Source organism: Diadema setosum, chromosome 13 (genome assembly GCF_964275005.1).
Source record: "Diadema setosum chromosome 13, eeDiaSeto1, whole genome shotgun sequence".
NCBI classification, from domain to species: Eukaryota; Metazoa; Echinodermata; class Echinoidea; order Diadematoida; family Diadematidae; genus Diadema; species Diadema setosum.
In genome coordinates, this window is record NC_092697.1 from 37,575,986 (window position 1) to 37,595,181 (window position 19,196).

Below are 19,196 nucleotides of genomic sequence, written 5' to 3' on the forward strand. Positions count from 1 at the left end.
TAATTTAAATCGCTTTAATTCATGCTTGAGCTTTCACCTGTCCTGATGTCGCAGCACTTGGCGTGTTCTGTATGCAGACCTCTCTTCTTTCTTCTCTCCTCTTCCTTTCCTGTCTTTTGTTCTTCGTAGACTTGTATTGTTACCGTCTTCTCTCCTCTCGGTACTGTCTCGCGTCTTACAGTGTATATGCGTGTGGGTAATTGAATGTGTGTACGAATGTGTTGTCCTTGTCATATTTTCCCGGTACACGTGGTTCAGTGAACAGTGTCCGGGCATTAGCATTGGTATTCTATATTTTTTTTTTCCCGACCTGTGTATCTCAAAATAACTACATGTATATTGTTATAGAATAGTATATCATTCACTCATTATTTATCTAGCGATCCACGTCCGACAAGCTTTGCTTTTTAGTGGATCACTATTTTCCATAATCGAATTTATTTTCCGCTCGCCCACGAAGTATTTATACAGTGTTCCTTCTAATTATTGTATATATATGTTGTTCTATAATTTATGCATTTTAAATGAAAAAAGTGAGAAAAGGAAATGCTCCAAGCTGTATCCGACATACTGTTATTGACATGAACTTTATTAAACTTATTGAATTGAATAACTGAAACTGCACTGGTCTTGCACTCGAGACACAGTGAACACTAATGATGATATGGTTTACTTCAATGTTTTATACAATTGGCCTTTAGTGCTTCTGTGGTTGGTCTGAAACTAAAGGGTACTTACAATGAAAGGTTTATTTCAACATTTTCTGAAAGCTCCATTTGTGTCTCATAAGGTGAATACATAGTAAGGATAAGTAAACGGTGGGGCCAGTAAAACATGATACAAATTCACATATAGTTTGTATTCTCTTTAGTGTTCCTGCTGAAATGTCCATTGATAGCATCCATGTAAAATAATCAAAAGGTATGAACTTCTTATAGGTCTGACATTTATTGTGTGCAAGGTATCCTGGCTGTAGAGCCTACTGTATGTGACATGTTTTGTGTACCGGTATGTATAATTACATAAAGGAATGTGTGCGCGTATGTGCGTGTGTGTGTGTGTGTGTGTGTGTGTGTGAGTGTGTGCGTGTGTGTGTGTGTGTGTGTTGGTTGTGTTGGTTGTGTTGGTTGTGTTGGTTGGTGTGTTGGTTTGATGGTTGGTGAGTGAGCACGCGTTTCGAAGTCCGCTCCCGATTCCCCATAGTGATAGTGCAGTTATGATGGCCAGCAACCTGCGGAACAGCGGTAAGACCGCCGCACCAAAGAGGCCTCGGGCCGAGGCCGGAATGACGCCGCCCAGCCCTCAAGACAGTCTCCTCCCAAATTTCCGGGCTCTCCTTGACCAGCAAATGGAGAAAATAGAGGGGCGATTTTCCCTATTGGACCATAACCTGAAGGAACAAGTGAAACAACTCGAGAAGATGTTCACTGAAATCAAAGCTTCTGTCAGTTTCCAAGCGGAAGAGACTGAGAAATTGAAAGGAAAAGTAAAGGTTTTGGAAGAAAAACTGGAGGAGAAAGACACTGCCTTGAAGGATGAAATTGACAAATTGTCGATGTACGTCGCGCGGGAGAACTTGGTCTTCATAGGGATACCGGAGAAGGAGAACGAAAATGTGAGCGAGATCCTGAAAGAAGTCTACACTAAGAACTTAAAACTATCAGCAGACGAGGTTGCGGACATAGAGTATCAGCGTGTTCACAGAATTGCGGCGAAGTCGAAACCACGCCCAATTAAGGCTCGCTTTGTTCACTATGGCGACCGAGAGAGGATCATGAAAAGCGCTAAAAATCTCAAAGGTACTAACATCTACATAAAGGAAGACATTCCGCTAAGAATGAGAATGGCGCGCCAAACGCAATTGCCCGCCCTGATTGCTGCAAGGAACGCAGGCAAACTCGCTTACTTTTCAAGGTCGGAACCAACGAAGCTATTTGTGGACCGGGTGTGGTTGCCAGTAGAGAAGCAGAAAGGGTTTGTGGAAAGCATGAAAGGCATGGAGAAGCATGGAGGTAAGGAGACGAACCAGCGTCAAAACTAATGGAGGAGAAAATGTTCAATGGTGCCGGTGGAGAAAAAATGAGGTAAGCGGAATGAAGAGAAACGGAGGTGAAGCGAGTTTTCCTATGAATGGAGGAGGAAAAATGCATGTTGGTGTTGAAGCTTAGGGGAACATGGAAGCATGGCAAGAAAGTCCTAAAATTAAAGGAGAGAATATGTGCATGGCAAGGAGTGATTCTAGAAAGACGCTAAAAGTTGATAAAGCGGTTTAATTTTTGATAATCACATGAACGTAGACGTTTAAGTTAAGAAACGGAAGATATTGTAACGTTTGAGTGATTTTGTTTGAGAAATGGAAGCTAGCAGTCGTGAACTGGAACTGACTGAGACTTTAAGACTTTGTCTGTTCAGATGACAATTGTAACAGAACTTGAGTTGTGACTGGAGAATCCGGAGTTTCATGTTATAATAGCTCATGGAATACAATGAACAGTGTATTGAGTCTCTTTTTCTTTTTTTTTTCTTTTGTTGTTGTTGTAACGTTTGAGTGAAAATAATGTCATAGGAGTTTTTTTTTTTCTTTTTCTTTTTGACGTTTAAAAATGTATGTAAATTTAAGTGGAAAAATTGATTAAGAAATGCAGTTTAAGGGCATAGACCTATGTGCATCTATTTTCTACGATTAAATATCTGACAGAGAGGAAGGAAAGGTAAAGTGGATGAATGTTATGTATAGAGGCATTGGTTCAAGCCCCCTGGGTCTTTGGAAGAGAATACAAAAACATTGCATGTTGATAGGCGAAGTTTAGGGGAATATGGAAGCATGGTAAGAAAGTCCAAAATTAAAGGAAGGAATTATGATTATGTGCATGGCGAGGAGAGAATCCAGAAAGACGCTAAAAGTTGATAAAGCGGTTTATTGATTAAATCAGATGAATGTAGACATAAATTCTGTTCGGAGAATGGAGACGAGAAGTTGTCAACTGGAAATGATTCGTGTTTTAAGACTTTATCTGTTCAGACGATAATGGATACAGAATTTGAGTTGTGATTGGAGAATCCAAAGTTTCATGATAATGGCTCATGGAATACAATGAACAGTGTATTAAGAGTGCTGCTTTCTTTTTTTTCTTTTTTTTTTTTGTAACGGTTGAGTGGAACTAACGTAATGGGAGTTTTAAGTTGGTTTAACTTGATGGATTTTTAACCGAATCTTTTACATAGAATAGGCGCTTTGGAAGAATTTAGAATAGGCAGCTTCGAAAGATGGGCGGCATCTCTATTTGCATACGTTGATTTTCATTTCTAATTTGAAGCTTGATTTTTCATACACTCCAAGTGGCCGACAAGGTTGGATCCGCTTGGTAATTCTTGATTTATACAGTTCGGGTTTTTATATGTTTAGGAAAAAAAAAAAACTATTGGAAGAGTACACGTTCAATGAAAATGGCAGACGTAGTAAGGAATTTTAGCCGATGATTTAAAGAAGGCATTTGTAATTTGTTTGTCCTGCTTCGGCATTATGATGAAGACATTGAACTTGTGTTTATGTGTTTGGTCATGTATGTCAAGTCGCCCTCTGACTGCCTCGTTCTGCGTTGCCCTGGGCAACGCGAAAGCAACCTGTCACGGAGTATGTAGAGTTTGATGAAGGTTTCCCACTTTTGACACAGTGGGGTGACAGGAGTTTTTCAGGTGTGTGTGTGGTGTGTATTTTTTTTTTTTTTTTTTTGAATAGGTGTTGGGCCCTTTATGCAATATAGACTCTATTTTGCATGTGCTCATTGTTAAATGCATTCCAAGTGGCCACCTGCTGCTAGGGGTTTGGTCTTGTTTGGCAGTAACTGAATTGTATAGGATGGATTTTACATGTTATGAAAGGGTTGTATACCTAATGAAGAAAGCAGATGTATTTAGGAATTTTGGTTCATGTTTCAAACTAGGAATTCGTAATTTGTTTTTGTCAGTTTCATTGAACTAGTTTTTTTTTTTTTTTTTTTTAACCTTTCACGAGTTTGGTTGTGTAGGCCATGTGGCCCTGTCATTGGCTGTTTCTACGCTGTGTAGGCCATGTGGTCCTCTCATTGGCTGTTTCTGCGCTGCCTTGGGTAGCGCGGAGACAGTCAGCCACGGAATATGTAAATTGGATGAATGTTTATCATTGAAGGCATAGTGGGTGACAGGTTAAACAAAGGAGTCGACTCCTATGGTATTTTTGTTGTGTCTTTGAATAGACGTTTGAAGTCTTGGGAATGCCTGGAGCAGTGCGGAGGCAGCCAGTGACGTAATGAGATGAGGGTTTCCCGTTTTAGGCATAATGGGGGACATGTTAACCTGACGTTTTCCTTTGTTTGTTGTGGAGTCATTATGCTCCGAAGGAAAGATCATATTTTTAATTTACATAAAAATGTGATTTCATGCTGTCAAAGTGGCTATTTGCCACTACAGGTTTCGGTGAAGACATTGGTTTGCACAGGTTGATTTGTTTGTTTGGTAAGCCATGTCGTTATCTTTCTTTTCTTTTTTTTTCCTTTTTTTTTTTTCATGAGATTGATTCTTCAAGATATTTTTGCTCCTTTAACTGGTTGTTTCCCGTGCTGTTTTGGGTAGAAAGAAAACGGCCACTCACTGTGGAGAGCGTAAATTTACAAGAACGACTTAGGAAAAAAAAAACTAGAAACAACTCGTGAATGAGGATTGTTTAAGTATATATATTATGTGCTTTTATTGCAACTTGAATGGGTAGAACGGATTAGTATGCCAAACGTTTCTTTTTTGTGGGTGTGGTTGTTGTTTTTATGTATCACATGTTGCAAATGAATGTTGTCGGTTTGAGTTTTGATTGTACAAGTACGTACAGATTTTGATTGCATTGAAGAGAGTCTATCTTTTTTTTTTTTTCTTCTTCTTCTTCTTCTCTGCCATCTAGGTAAACTCAGGAATTTGTTAGTTTGTTTTTTTTTTTTCTTTGCTGAAGGTTTGGTTTGTGCTCAGTGTAATAGGAAGAAGAGTATTCTGTCTTTCCGATCCTTTCATGAGGATTGTTGTGTATACCAAATCACCCTCCAGTCTGATTGTTGTGTCAGATTGGTTTTCGAGTGTTGCCTTGGCAACGCGGAGGTAGCCATTAACGTGATTTTATATTGTTTATATCACGTGCGTATAACGTAGATTCCACTGTCATGTTTCTTTTTTTCCCCTCTTTTTTGGGGGGTTCAGACGGTTTAGATTGAATAAGCTTTCAACATTTTGTTTTAGGAATAGGAGGAGGGGATATAGAATATTTGTACTTTCATTATATTTATAATTGTCGGGTTTTTTTTTTTTTTTTTTTTTTTTTTTTTTTTTAGTTTAGGAGGTTTTGGAAGACAAAGATCAATAATTAAGTGGGAGAGATAGGTGTGCGGGGAGTGGATGTCCTAGTTGTTTGTGTGAAGGGAAGCAGGTATACCATGCTTGGGATTATTGGTGACAGTACAATAGATGGGGTAACTTTGTGTGTGATAATTATTTGTGACGGGATAGAAAGTATAATGTGGGAGGGGAGCGGCTTCAGAAATGTGTAGGTGTTAATTTTTGACGGATGTGGGGTAGAATGAGGATGAATAGGATAAGTTTTGTGTTGTCGGGGGTGGGTCGGGTACGGGTGAGTGAGTGTGTATTGTGCTATGTGTGTGGTGGTGTGAAATGGAAGTGGTGTGTGGGATACCATCTTTTTTCTTGGTCTTTTAGACTTAGCTTCAGTAGGGTACGGGTGAGTGGGTGTGTGTTCTGTTGTGTGCGTGGTGGTGTGAAATTGAAGTGGTGTGTGGGATACCGTTTTTATCAATATCATGTAGGTAGGATTTTCCCTCTCGGTTACGTAGATACCGTTTATCATACATCATGGCGGGTCTGAATTTAATTTCACTTAATGTGAGGGGGGTACGGGATCGAGTAAAGAGAAAGATGATTTTTGATTGGGTTAGAATGAGAAAGGGGGATATGGTTATGTTACAGGAAACGTACAGTACCCCTGATATTGAGGGAGAGTGGGAAGGAGAATGGGGAGGACGTATCATTTTTAGTCATGGGTCAAATCATAGTAGGGGAGTAATGATTTTGTTAGCCCCTGGATTGAATTTTAAGATTGATCAGGTTATGAAAGATGATGAAGGGCGTTTTGTGGTTTTAAAAGGGGATTTGCTAGGTTACAAACTGCTTCTGGGAAATGTTTATTTCCCAACAAGGGATAGGGTGCAAAGACAAATTGATTTTCTTGTGAATTTTAATGATTGTTTGTCAAATTTATATTCTATGAATTATTCGTTAATTTTGGGTGGAGATTTTAATGTAGTAATGAATAAAGATTTGGATTATATGGGTGTAAGTACTAATTTGAGAATGAGTGGTAGTAAAGAATTAGAGGGTTTTTTAAAGAAAATGAATTTGATTGATATATGGCGGAAACGGAACCCAGTGTTAAAGCGATTTACTTTCAGGCAAATCGCTCCGCTGGTTCAAAGTCGTTTAGACTACTGGTTTATATCAAAGGATTTGGAAAGTTCAGTAAGAACATGTGAGATTATATCATCAGTAGCACCTGATCATTCTGGGATTTTTTTACAACTGAAATCTATTCGATATAATGAAAGTTATGGGAAGTCTTATTGGAAATTTAATAATAGTTTGTGTGTTGATAAGGAATTTGTACAGGGAATGAATGAAGAAATAAAAAGTATTGAATTACAATGGTTGACGGAGTTTGATACTAAATCTTCTTTCTGGGATTTTTTAAAGATGAAAATGAGAAATTTTGCAATGAAATTTTCGAAGAAAAAATCAAAGGAGAAAAGATTAAGTATACAGCAATTGGAATATGAAATAGATATTTTGGAGAAAAATCTTCTGTCGTCTCCTGATAGTGGTGGAATTTTAAAGGATATAGAGAGTAAAAAAACGGAATTGAAGAAATTGTATAATGTGTATACGGATGGATTAAAAGTTAGGTCAAGAGTGGTCTGGTATGAAGAGGGTGAACAGAATCAAGAGTATTTTGAGCAGTTGCTCAAGTCGAATAAACAGAAAACGGTTATACGGGAAATGTGCGATGATAAGGGAAATGTGATTAAAGAGAAGGATGTAATAATGCGATTAATTAGAAATTTTTATAGAAATCTGTATTCAGAAGATGAATCAGTGTGTGATGATTTCAGAGAAAGTGTATTTTGTAAAGACATTCCTCAATTAAGTGATGACAGTAAGAATTTTTGTGAAGGAAAAATTACTAAGGAGGAATGTTGGGAGTGTTTAAAAAGTATGAAATTAAATAAATCACCTGGGAATGATGGATTTACAGTTGAATTTTATCTTACATTTTGGCCACAAATAGGAAGTTTATTGGTTGAAGTTTTCAATGAAGCTTTTGAGAAAGGTTGTTTAGCAACGTCTCAAAAACAAGGTGTAATAACATTGATTGAAAAAGAGGGCAAAGATCCATTATTTATAAAGAATTATAGACCGATTACTTTGTTGAACACGGATTATAAGATGCTTTCTAAGATAATGGCAAAGCGAATAAAGGGAGTTTTATATGAGATTGTTCATCTGGATCAAGTTGGTTATATAGAAAACAGGTATATTGGTGAGGCTTTGCGTTTGATAGATGATATGATTTTCTATTGTAATAATTACTGCGAAGAAGAGGCATATTTGATAGCAGTTGATTTTGAAAAAGCGTTTGATTCAGTTTCGCACAAATTCTTATTTAAGGTGTTAGAATTATTTGGGTTTGGTGAGTCGTTTTGTTCTTGGGTGAAAATCATGTATAATGGAATAAGTAGTTGTGTTATGAACGGAGGTGTTTCGACAGGTTATTTTGATATAAAGCGAGGGGTGAGGCAAGGCGACCCATTATCACCATATTTGTTTTTATTGGTAATGGAAATTCTGGCGCAGGCGGTGAGAAGGGATAATGGGATTAGAGGTATTCAGTTTGAGAATTTTGAGGTTCGACAAGTTTTATATGCTGATGATATGACTTTATTTGTTAGACATAGGTCATCAATTATCAGAATACAGGAAATATTTAAGGATTTTTATGAATTATGTGGTTTGAAGGTTAATATTGATAAAACAAAGGTAATGAGTATAGGGAAGAAAAAGGGAGAACATGAAAGATTACCCATGGGTAATGTTGTAACTGAAATAAAGATTTTAGGAGTGTATTTTGCATTGGATATTAAGGTCAGAGAAGAAATGAATTATAAAGAGATACTGAGTAAGATTAAAAGACTTTTGGGATGGTGGAGACAAAGAGATTTGACTGTAATGGGAAAAATATTTTTGCTCAAAACATATGCTCTGTCTAAATTATATTATGTATCTTCATCAATAGAGGTTCCAAAGTGGGTAGTGGCAGATATCAATAAAATTTGTTTTGAATTTATATGGAATGGTAAAGATCGAATTAAAAGGGTTATTTGTTATCAGGATTATAGTGAGGGCGGTCTTAGAATGACAAATTTTGAATTGTTTGTTAAGAGTCAACGAATTATGTGGTTGAAGCGATTGTTATATGGTGAGAAGCTCATGGGATGGAAACTTTTCTTTGATTATATTTTTAAGACTGCGGGAGGAAGATTCATATTTTTGTGCAATTATGATATACGATTTCTAAAGTTTAATGTACCATGGTTTTATTTAGAAATTTTGAGGGCATGGCAAGAAATGGAGAATAACCGGAATTATCAAGAAGGTAAGATTAATCCAATTTTTTTTAATAATAAGGATTATTTGTGTAAAGGGAAAATGATTTTTTGTGAAAATTTATATAGGAAGAATATTTATTTAGTGAAGCAAATTATGGAAAAAGATCGTATGAGATCAGCAGTATATTTTCACAGGTTAGGATTAGATAGTGAAAATATAGTTAAAGTTTGGGAAATAGGGGAGGTTGTTGTAAGAAGCCAGAAATTTGAGGGAAATATATATGATTTTTATTCTGTTGATAAAGAGGAATATAATATTTCTTTGAAAATTTTTGAGAATGTAATTTTATTGAAAGATGTTTCATTTAGAACGGTGTATGAACTCTTTGTTACAAATTTACAGCAATTGTATGTTTTACGAATGAAAGATGGCCAAAATGATTATTTGTTTTCGAAAAAGGAAATTACACATATATTTTTAAGACCAAGAATGACAACACTTCTAACAAAACTTAGGGAATTTCAGTATAAATTATTACATGGAGTTGTTTATACAAAGGAAAATCTTTTTGAGTTTGGTTTTGTTGCAAATAACCGGTGTTCTTTTTGTGAGCAATCGGTAGAAACATATAAACATTTATTTTGGGATTGTGTGTATGTTAAGAATTTGTGGCAGGAAGTGATAGATAGGTTTGAGATGGCAGATCTTCGAAATATAGAGTGGAGAGACGTTCATTTTGGTGTTACGGGAAGGGATCCAAAAGTAAAATTTTATAATACAATAATTTTTATTTTGAAATATATTATTTTTAGATCTAGGTCGGAGGGAAAAATTCCTACTTTGGAGGAAATTTGTAAAAGAATAATAAGTTTTCGGGATGAAGAAAAAGAAATTGCTATAAAAAGAAATAAGTTGGGATTACATTTGCTGAAATGGGAAAATGTTTCTGAATTTGGAAGTCGTTTTTATTAGGAAGGAAGGTGGTATCGCTTCGGGTGTGTTTTGTGTGTGGGGTGTATGTGTGTATGTGCGTTTTTGGTGTTGGTGTGTATGTGTGTTGGTGTTTGGGGTGTATGTGTGTGGTGGTTGTGGATGTATGTGTTTGGGGTTGTGGTGGGGGTGTGGGATAGGTTTGAGTGCATCGGGGTTGGTGGGGGATGGGGATTTGATTTCAATGAAATGATTTCATTCTAGTTTGTATAACGTATTTTTGTTGCTTTTTTATGTATATACCCTTGTATATATATACCCTTACATACTCGATTTATAATCGAGTTGTTATGTTGAAGAGAGATGATTGGCAGTATAAGTATACCATAGTCAAAGATACATATATATATATATATATATATATATATACATTTTTTTTTGGTACAGGTCAATATTTTCTCGTGAAGAAATGGTCAGTAGGTTTGATTTATAATCGAGTTGTTATGTTTGAAGGGAGATGATGGGCAGTATAAGTTGGTAATGGATTTGTCTTTTGAATGGCATTTGTACCGTTCTTGTGTTCATGTTACACCCAGAATGGGTTGATTTATGATTAATTTGAATGAAATCAATAAAATATCATTGAAAAACAAAAAAAAAGTGTGTGTGTGTGTGTGTTCTATTGTGCCTGGCCAATTTCTGCCTGCAAACTACCCTGGGTCCCAGGGTATACCGGGTAGTTTGTGGGTACAAACCCTTGTTAGGAGTTACAGAGTCTGCGCCAAGACTACTACATGCACTCAACTGGCACTGTCCCTCAGACTGTTGAGAGACGCTACAGTACAGAACCTATGGGAAAGTGTAGTCTTGATGCAGACTGCGTAACTATCAACAGGGGTTTGTGCCTACAAACTAGCGGTCTGGCAGCCCCTTTCTCGACCAGATATTTTGTCAGTTTTTATATTTTTATGATGTACACCCATAGGACGTTCGTTTAGACCAAGTTTGGTTCATGGGCTCCATGGGGTAAATTATACCCGCCAAGGGCCCTTTTCGGGGGGTCCCTGGGGGCCGAACCCGTCCTCCGGGACCAGGCTGACGCGCATTTTGTTAAAGGACAAGTTCACCTTCATAAACATAAGGATTGAGAGAATGCAACAATATTAGTAGAACACATCAGTGAAAGTTTGAGGATAATTGGACAATCGATGCAAAAGTTATGAATTTTTATTTTTTTTTTTGTTGGAACCGCTGGATGAGGAGACTACTACAGCTTGTGAGTCATATGCGTACAACAGTATAAAGAAAATGTAAAAGAAAATTCAACATATTTTCACTTTTTTTCGCATGATAAAAGAGCACTTGACCTGCCTCTTTCAAAAGGCAGGGGGATAATATTACCCATATCATTTGTCGGCGACGAGTCAGGGGAATGTGTACTTTTTTCAAAAGATGAAATTTTGTGAAATTCTCTTTATATTTTCCATATATTGTTGTGACGCATGTGACATCTAAGTTATTCATACACTGCAGTAGTCTTCTCATCCAGCGGTTACTGCACAAAAACTTCAAAAATTCATAACTTTTGAACGAATTGTCCGATTTTCCTCAAACTTTCACTGATGTGTTCTACTACTATTGCTACATTCTCTCAATCCTTATGTTTATGAAGGTGAACTTGTCCTTTAATGAGGGTGGCCCCAGCAACTCTGAGGGGTCAAACCTTTTGGGCTTGATGGGGTAAATTGAGTGGTTGCTAGCTCTCTGGCTATGACTATCATTATTCTTTTTATTACTATTATCATTGTTATTAGTAGTAGTAGTAGCAGTAGTAGTAGTATCATCATTATTACTATTATTATTATTATTATTATTATATACGGGTACTTGAAAGTTACACCGAACATAATTGTCTTATCACATTTCATTTGCCATTGACAATTAGGAGTGTGCACGGAAACGAAAATAGCAGGTACCACGTGTAGAATACATTTTGCTGCTACTTCAAATTATCTACCACTACCATTACTCGTACCCATGCATTCCCAATTCATACTTGAATTTGTCTGAATTTGACGGCGGTTAGCTGCAGGTGACACTGAAAAAACGAAAAGAATCTCACACACAAGATGAGCATGGATGTACATCGTGTTTCTTATCTGCATCACTTACCAAAGTGGATCCCCAATTTCACCTCCAACGAAACAATGGAGTGCAAAGAGATAAAGCAAAGTAGTCACGTAGCTTTCCAAACTTGGACACCAGATTCCATACCCTTTACAATATTTGTGTTTAAAGAAAGGCCGAGGGGATGGGGCGTTAAGAATACTGACCTGTACGCGCTCCCCCCCCCCCCCCATGCAGTCATTAACCGTTAGACGTTGGCCTATTGGCAGGACCAGCGAGGGGGGGGGGGGGCTTTATCTGAAGGAAAACAATTGTTGAAACTAAGCAGCATGACAGATACTAGTTGATCTCGTGATCAGTCACTGATACCATGTTTGTTCCTCGTTATCATGATAATTCTCCCAAACTGATAGCTTCAGCAAAGCAATATTTGCCTTTCATCCTCGAGACCTTTAAATAAGAAGAAGATTGGCTGCTCTCCCTAAAAGTGGCAGAGGAGAAACTTGACATCACACATCTGCTGTATGCCTACTCCAATCTTGACTCCTACCATTATACTAGTTGCAGAGTAGAGGTGTTTTTTTTTTTCTCGTGTTCACCTCAATCGTTAGATTTTGTCTTCTGTCATATAAAGAATCTTGCATACTGAAACATTAAATCTATTTACCGTGACATCCGCTGCTGCAATAATGCATTTATTGAGGAACAATGGCAAAATTTGCATCTTCGTGGCGCTTCTGGCAGTCGCCCACGCGGGATACTTCCCTCCCGCTCTCTTCGGCAATCCGATCAACGCCAAAGTCGTGAGTCTGGATCCGCCTGACTTTCGCGGCGAACCGGTGTACCGAATCGACTACCAAATCATCTCCGATGACGGGCAGACGCAAGTGAGCTTCATCCACCGACAGTACACAGAATTCCAAAAGTTTGACGCTATGATTCCATGGTATGTAATCGGACACTTTGTTGGGCTAAATCAGTTGCAGGTGCATTGCTCTATTGCAATGCACCTACTAAATTATTATTATTATTATTATTATTATCAAATGATGGGAAACTTGTTATGTAAGAAAAAATGCATATTCTTACAAAACTCCCCAGCCTAGACTTAACGTTGAGGTTTTAACTGATTGCTGTTTATTCAGATTGTTAACGATCTGAAGTGAAAAAGCATCGTGAACTTAAAATAAGTTATTTTGAAATGCTTTTGAAATCTCCCAATTGTTTACCAACTTCCTATTCAAATATCAATAAAATCATTTAATGCCTACTGGCTACCACGTACAATCAGTCATTGAAAGCTGCATTGGGAAGGTATGACAATTCAACGCACATAAGAGCATTATTAATCCGCTATAAAAGCCCCTTTTTCCAGTCTCTTAACATAACGCAAGCTTTTGTTGTTAAAGACGTTGTTTCTCATTGATATATATACCAATTTGATGACATGGTAACGAATCCGATTTTATGCATTGTGAATGTGACTTTTCAGGTATCATGAGCTGAATTTACCGTCAAAGAACACCGCGACATTGTCTGCACTCAACGAGTACATGCAGCGTTTGCTTCGGAGAGCTTCCCTTGTCGAGAGCCAGCTCTTTCACGATTTCCTTGGCATCAATTGGGACGGTAACGACATCGACTACTTTAAAAATTTCGTTACATTCATGAAGATGATCCTGGTGGATCGCCTGCCCGCCTTTCAGCCGGAACCACCTGTCTTTGAGACGCTGGTAGACGGCACTGGTCCTATCACTGCCTTTGAAAATTACCTTTTTGTGCAGGTGAGCACGTAACACTGGCAATTCATACAAGTAAACATGGAAGTGTTTTATAACGCCTGACTTGTTTTTCCCTGGTATAGAAATAGGCTGAAGTACAATGAAGTACTAATTCGTTAATAGCAGCTGTATACATAAATTAATGTTCATTGATATTCAAATTGATACATGTCATACAATAAGTTATCTAATGGACTGCACCGAAATTGAGGCATCTAACCCTAACCCTGACCTCAACCCCAACCCTAACCCTAACCCTAAATGTAACCTTAACTCTAACCCTAACCCTAACCCTAACCCTAACCCTAACCCTAACCCTATAGCTAAAGTAGCTGGCTGTGATTCACTGGTGGGTCATTGACCTCATTGTCGATCTTCTGGCACTACTGGCCGACACTATAATAGCCAAGAGGTGTGGGTCTGATATAAGACTATTATGCAAGCAATAAAATCACAAATTATAATGTAAAACCCCTGAAGGCGACACAATATTGTGGAGAAATGCTGGGATAGGGCCTATTGCAATTATGAAAAGCGTTTTTTTTTTTTTTCCTGTTATTATCACAAGACCAATGCGACAACAATGAAAGAAGGGGCTGTGGAGCCGGGATTCAAAACGCCGGGTTTTGTAAAAACGCAGGAGTTGTAACAACGTCTCGCCGGGATTCGCAAAAACGCCAGGAAATGTATGATGCCCTCCCCCCCCCCAAAAAAAAAAACAAACAAACAAACAAACAAACAAACAAACAAACAAAAACGACATTTTCAATTATTGCTGTGGGGGTCATCGAGTTTATGGAGGAAAAGGGCTGGTAACAAAAATCGTCTGACTTCTGCTGAATTGTTATGGTATTTGGCAATGAAATGAGGCTGATGTTAATGATTATGGTCGATGCAAATCTTTAATCAAAATGAAACTCCCTATATCAGGATGAAATTCATGAAAATAAAAGGGATGATGATAAAGGCAAATGGAAATGGTATTAATGGTCTTGGACATTTCATTGAATACTTTTAATGTCATAAAGACAAAGCTTATCCTGACTGGGAGAGGAAGAAGGATAGAATAGAGGAATATTAGGATTTATTCCATACCCGTGCCACAAGCAGATTAAATTCTTTATCCATAACCTATCTCTATGTACCCTTCGTTTCTCTTTCCAAACAGGCCTTTAGACGGGACGAATTCGCACTCGACGAATACCTTGCATATTTACAAGCCTGGATGTTCACCACCCCGTCCTACACCGGCGAAGAAGGCGATTCGGATGTCTGGGCTCCCGGCGTTACAGAGTCCCTCGCCCTGCCTTACCATTACACCAAGACATCCGTCCACTTCATGCCAGAGTACGTATAGCATTTGTCATTAGATGGAAGTTAAAAGAGTGCGTGTTACCGGGCAGGTGATACTTTATAGGGCAGAAATAACTAGTACACTGCACATTATTTGTCACAGATTGCTTACGTAGAACAGAACTGTTGCCAAGCGTGATTTAGGCCTATGATACGTTTGTATCTCTTTTATATCTATCTACATCCCTGAACCTGGTATGATCAGTATATTTACATTATATTCCCCCATTCCTCCTTTAGTGAGAGAGGTATCATCATTGTGTGCTTATGGTACAGCTCAAGCTTAATTTCTGTGCAGTCACAATAGTAATAACCCAAACTCCTTGAAATATTTTCCGTTATTTTGATTGGTCACAAATTCTGTATTTTTCTTGATTATTTCTATTGTCTCGCAGTGGTTACCAGGACCCACACAGTGTTCGTCTCTCCTACATGACCAACAATAAATACAACTTTTTGGACGAAGAGCTTATTAAGACTTGGGTCAGAGATCTACATTCCGAGCTCAAGCCGGTCAACCGCGTCCTGGACATCGGTTCCGGGAACTGCTACTCGACGTTCTCGTACGGTGAACTCTACCCTAACGCAGAGGTAATCGGTATTGATCTCGCCGCTCCGTACGTGAGGTGAGGAAATGACTTTTCATCTGTAAAGCGTCCTTAGAAGACATAACAACATTTTGAAGATGTCACATTGAGCATTTTGTATCCTAGAACGAAACCGATGCACTCCAAGAACATTGTATTTACTCTAGTAATTACGTCGAGTGTATCTTGTATTAAATCATGTTTACCGAGCATACACATCCTCTTCATCCTCTTCATCCTCTTACTCATCCGAGCGTGTACATCCTCTTCTGTCTGAGCATAATACTTTTAATTGTAACATTCTACTACGTAAATCATGCTCATAGATTCTGGAAAGCAAAGAAAAGGAAGAAAATATATCAATGGAAGAAAAGACAAGGTATATCATGAAAGAAGAAAACACAGGCTTGAAGAGAGAGAAAAGGAAAGAGGGAAGCTAAACTTGACACTGCTGTAATCGTTTTTATATAAACGCAAAGCTGCATCGTCTGGGCAGCATGACGTGTACAGTTGAGACACTACTTAAAGAGTTGGTACAGTTCAGTTGAAATAGGACTTCTGGTTTCCAACTCGTTTTGATGATAACTTTTTGAGATAATGAAGAAAAAAACATATAAAAGACTATGGGAGTCGCCTGTAAAGACTCCTGTTCTCATTCAAGCAGAATGCATAATGGTAGACTATAAGTCTTTTTCGGGACCGATTCGACCGGGCGATTCGACTGGCTGATATCCACGATATGGGATTCGCCTCTGAAAAATGGGACTTTTACAGTCACCGATTGTTTCATTGTTTGCAGATCGTAGCAAAGCATACCGGTGTCTGTGCCGTTAACTTTGAAGTATAGATATCGATGAATATTTATAATTATACATTTTTAAATTTGTCAATTGTTGCCGTCAGGTTTTGCCGGGTGTGGAACGAAGAACGAGGAATGCACAACGTCAACTTCTACCACGGCAACGGAGAGTACATTCCTTTCGCAAACGAGACGTTCGACATTGTACAGTTCACATACGTGCTGCATGAGATGCCGGCAGAAAATGCACGCCGAGTACTGAACGAGGCTTTCAGGGTACTTCGCCCCGGTGGCGCTCTAAGCGGTTTTGATGGTGAGCAGAGTATGGAAAAGACAAGTTCTCTTCCATCTTTATTAATGAAATCATTCTTAATTCCCTGATGTCTCCTTCACAGCGTTCGTTATTTGGGGCTTTTTCCCTCCTCCTTCATGAGGAAAGAGATCTTGACCAACCTAGTTTAGTTTGGGCTTAAGATCCAGTCTCAACGACTAGGAATGGTACATCCAAGTATAGAACCTAGTCTACCCTAAAAGAAAAGTGCACAATAAATGTAAAAAGCCAGGGATTGCCTATGTTGACTGCAATATCAATTGAAAATAAAAACTATCTATCAGATCTATACAAAATCTTAGTAGGATAAAAGATGCATTGATAAATTTCTATTTGTTTCCATTGAACAAAGTTTTTTTGAGTGATGTCATAGGAGGGCGATCTTGGTTACGTGATAGCAAAGTCTGTTAAAAATGATTCCTCAAAATGTTATAATATTCTGTACATAAACAAACACAGTTATGAGAAGAAAATCTTGATTACGATCAGATTTCGCCAAAGATGATAAATGTTTTCACTCGGTCATTAGAGGCCTGCACAAGGCAGCTATTGAATTCAACCCAACCCACTAAATGTTCGTCTAACCACCATTCAGGCAGGGAGATGAAAAGATATACCTCCCTGTATGATAGAGTGCGACATTAATACTGCTCCAGTTAGTACAGAGGAGTGTAGGTAAGGGTCCAGCCATGCCTTCTGGGCAGTGAATACTGACTCTCCAACCAGAAACAAGCGTAGTTTGCGATTACCTCTATCACATTTCAAGTCACAGCAGCTCTATTATGATCTTAGATGATCCAAATACTCAATCAGTAACGCAGTTGCTGAGAATATTCCTTTGAAGAAGAGTTCCTGTTTGGCATGGGATGGGGACAGATATATAAAAATACGTGTATTTTTAAATATGTACATATTCCTTTTTGATATTTTCCCGTCGGTGATTGATAACACTATGTCCTTTCATTTTCTGTTAGTATGGTACTGGACCAATCCGACTTGGAGAGAGTACAACGTTGAACGCAATACGTGGGGCTACCACTGGAACGAGACCGGCTTGCATGGCCCAGAGCCTTATATGGAAGAATACCAGGAGGGACTTGTTCTTCCAGACGCTATCACGGAAGCTGGTTTCATTGATAGCACCGTCACTAGATACACCAATTCTGACGGAGTCTACCTTGCCTACAAACCGAAAGGAAGAAGAAAGAGGGACGGCCAATAAACGGACTGACGTAGTTTTTTAGCTATACGCTGGAAGCGTGATTACATAACATGTCGCTGCATTCATATCTACGAAAGACTCTGCGCAGTTTGACGACACCCGAATGAAATGTAACGAATAATGGGACACAAGAACAGATCTGATTAATGAGGCCTGTTTCTACGCAAAGTATTTGAATGAGCAATAGCGTGTCTATCCTTTTCGATCACCTGTCAACCGCAAGTTTATAGTTATTCATGCTAAGAATATGACTGTGCATGACCCTGTTTTGCAAACAACCTGACGCTTTTCAAAATGGTGTCCAGTGGCGGATCCAGAGAGGGCGCAACCGGCGCATGCCTCCCCCCCCCCCCTTTATTTTTCGTCAAAAACAAAAGAAATAAAAAGAAAAAAAAGGAAATGAAAATCGGAAGTGGCACCAGGAATATTAGTTCCCCCCCCCCCCCCTCTTTACAGAATTCCTGGATCCGCCCCTGGTGAAATTGTTTTGGAGGATGGAGCCTGCGTCAGTAGAAATGCAATGACTGTAAGCCCCCGCCTAGCTTTCCTGTCAGCACAAGATTGATAGGGCGATGAAGTCGTATCGAGCATATCAGAGAAGTTGCCCCACGCACTTGTTAACTTGTCATTATAGGCACCAACAAAATCTTATGTCTCAACTTTTCCTGAGAATGACAGGTACGTTTTTTACCCAATACTTTTTAAACCAGAATAACCCAAATTGACTTGATAGATATATGCTTCCAAGACTCCAGCAAACAAGTCAAACTACCATAAGCAGGAAAGACAATAATAACCCAAAAGTCTGAATTCGGGACTTGGTATCAAAGTTCAGGCTCTTTCACGTAGCTGTATTTGAGGTTCTAACTGGCATCCCTTAAAACTGGTTGTTGTTGTATTTTGTTGTTGTTGTTGTTGTTGATGTCGTTGTTGTTTGTTGTTGTTGTTGTTGTTGATGTCGTCGTCGTTTTTGTCTGTTTTGTCCTTGCACTGATACCGCAAACCACCAGAATACTGTTTTAATGCATGTTTCCATGCGCTATCTATATTGTAATGTACAGTTGTATTGTATAGCTATAAGAAATGTACAATGTTTGAGATTGTGAATAAAACGTTCTGTATACCACAGACACTATTCTTTTCGTTTAATTTTTGTGTGTTCGAGCAAAAGCGTTAGAAAAGTCAATGTTTCTGTATCTTAGCTTCCCAGTTGCTCTGTATGTGGCACTTTGTCCGGTCACTGTAACGTTATCTTTGGTAGGTATGAATGGCTAACGTCATCTTTAAAAGCTCATTGCTAGCTTTTATTAACATAATCTTTATTATAAAAAAATACAAGCTCAGTCAGTACAGAATCTTTGTGTACAAATTTTTC

General features: G+C 38.4%; 1 protein-coding gene across 1 annotated transcript; it reads left to right on the forward strand.

Moving 5' to 3' along the window:
- Positions 1-1,219: 1,219 nt before the first annotated feature.
- On the forward strand, positions 1,220-17,821 carry LOC140236639 (uncharacterized). The gene is made up of 8 exons (XM_072316559.1): positions 1,220-2,012; positions 3,945-3,971; positions 12,466-12,694; positions 13,241-13,532; positions 14,698-14,876; positions 15,278-15,508; positions 16,373-16,581; positions 17,574-17,821. Exons 1-8 carry the CDS (start codon positions 1,220-1,222, stop codon positions 17,819-17,821), a joined length of 2,208 nt encoding a protein of 735 aa, XP_072172660.1.
- The last annotated feature ends 1,375 nt before the right edge of the window (positions 17,822-19,196 follow it).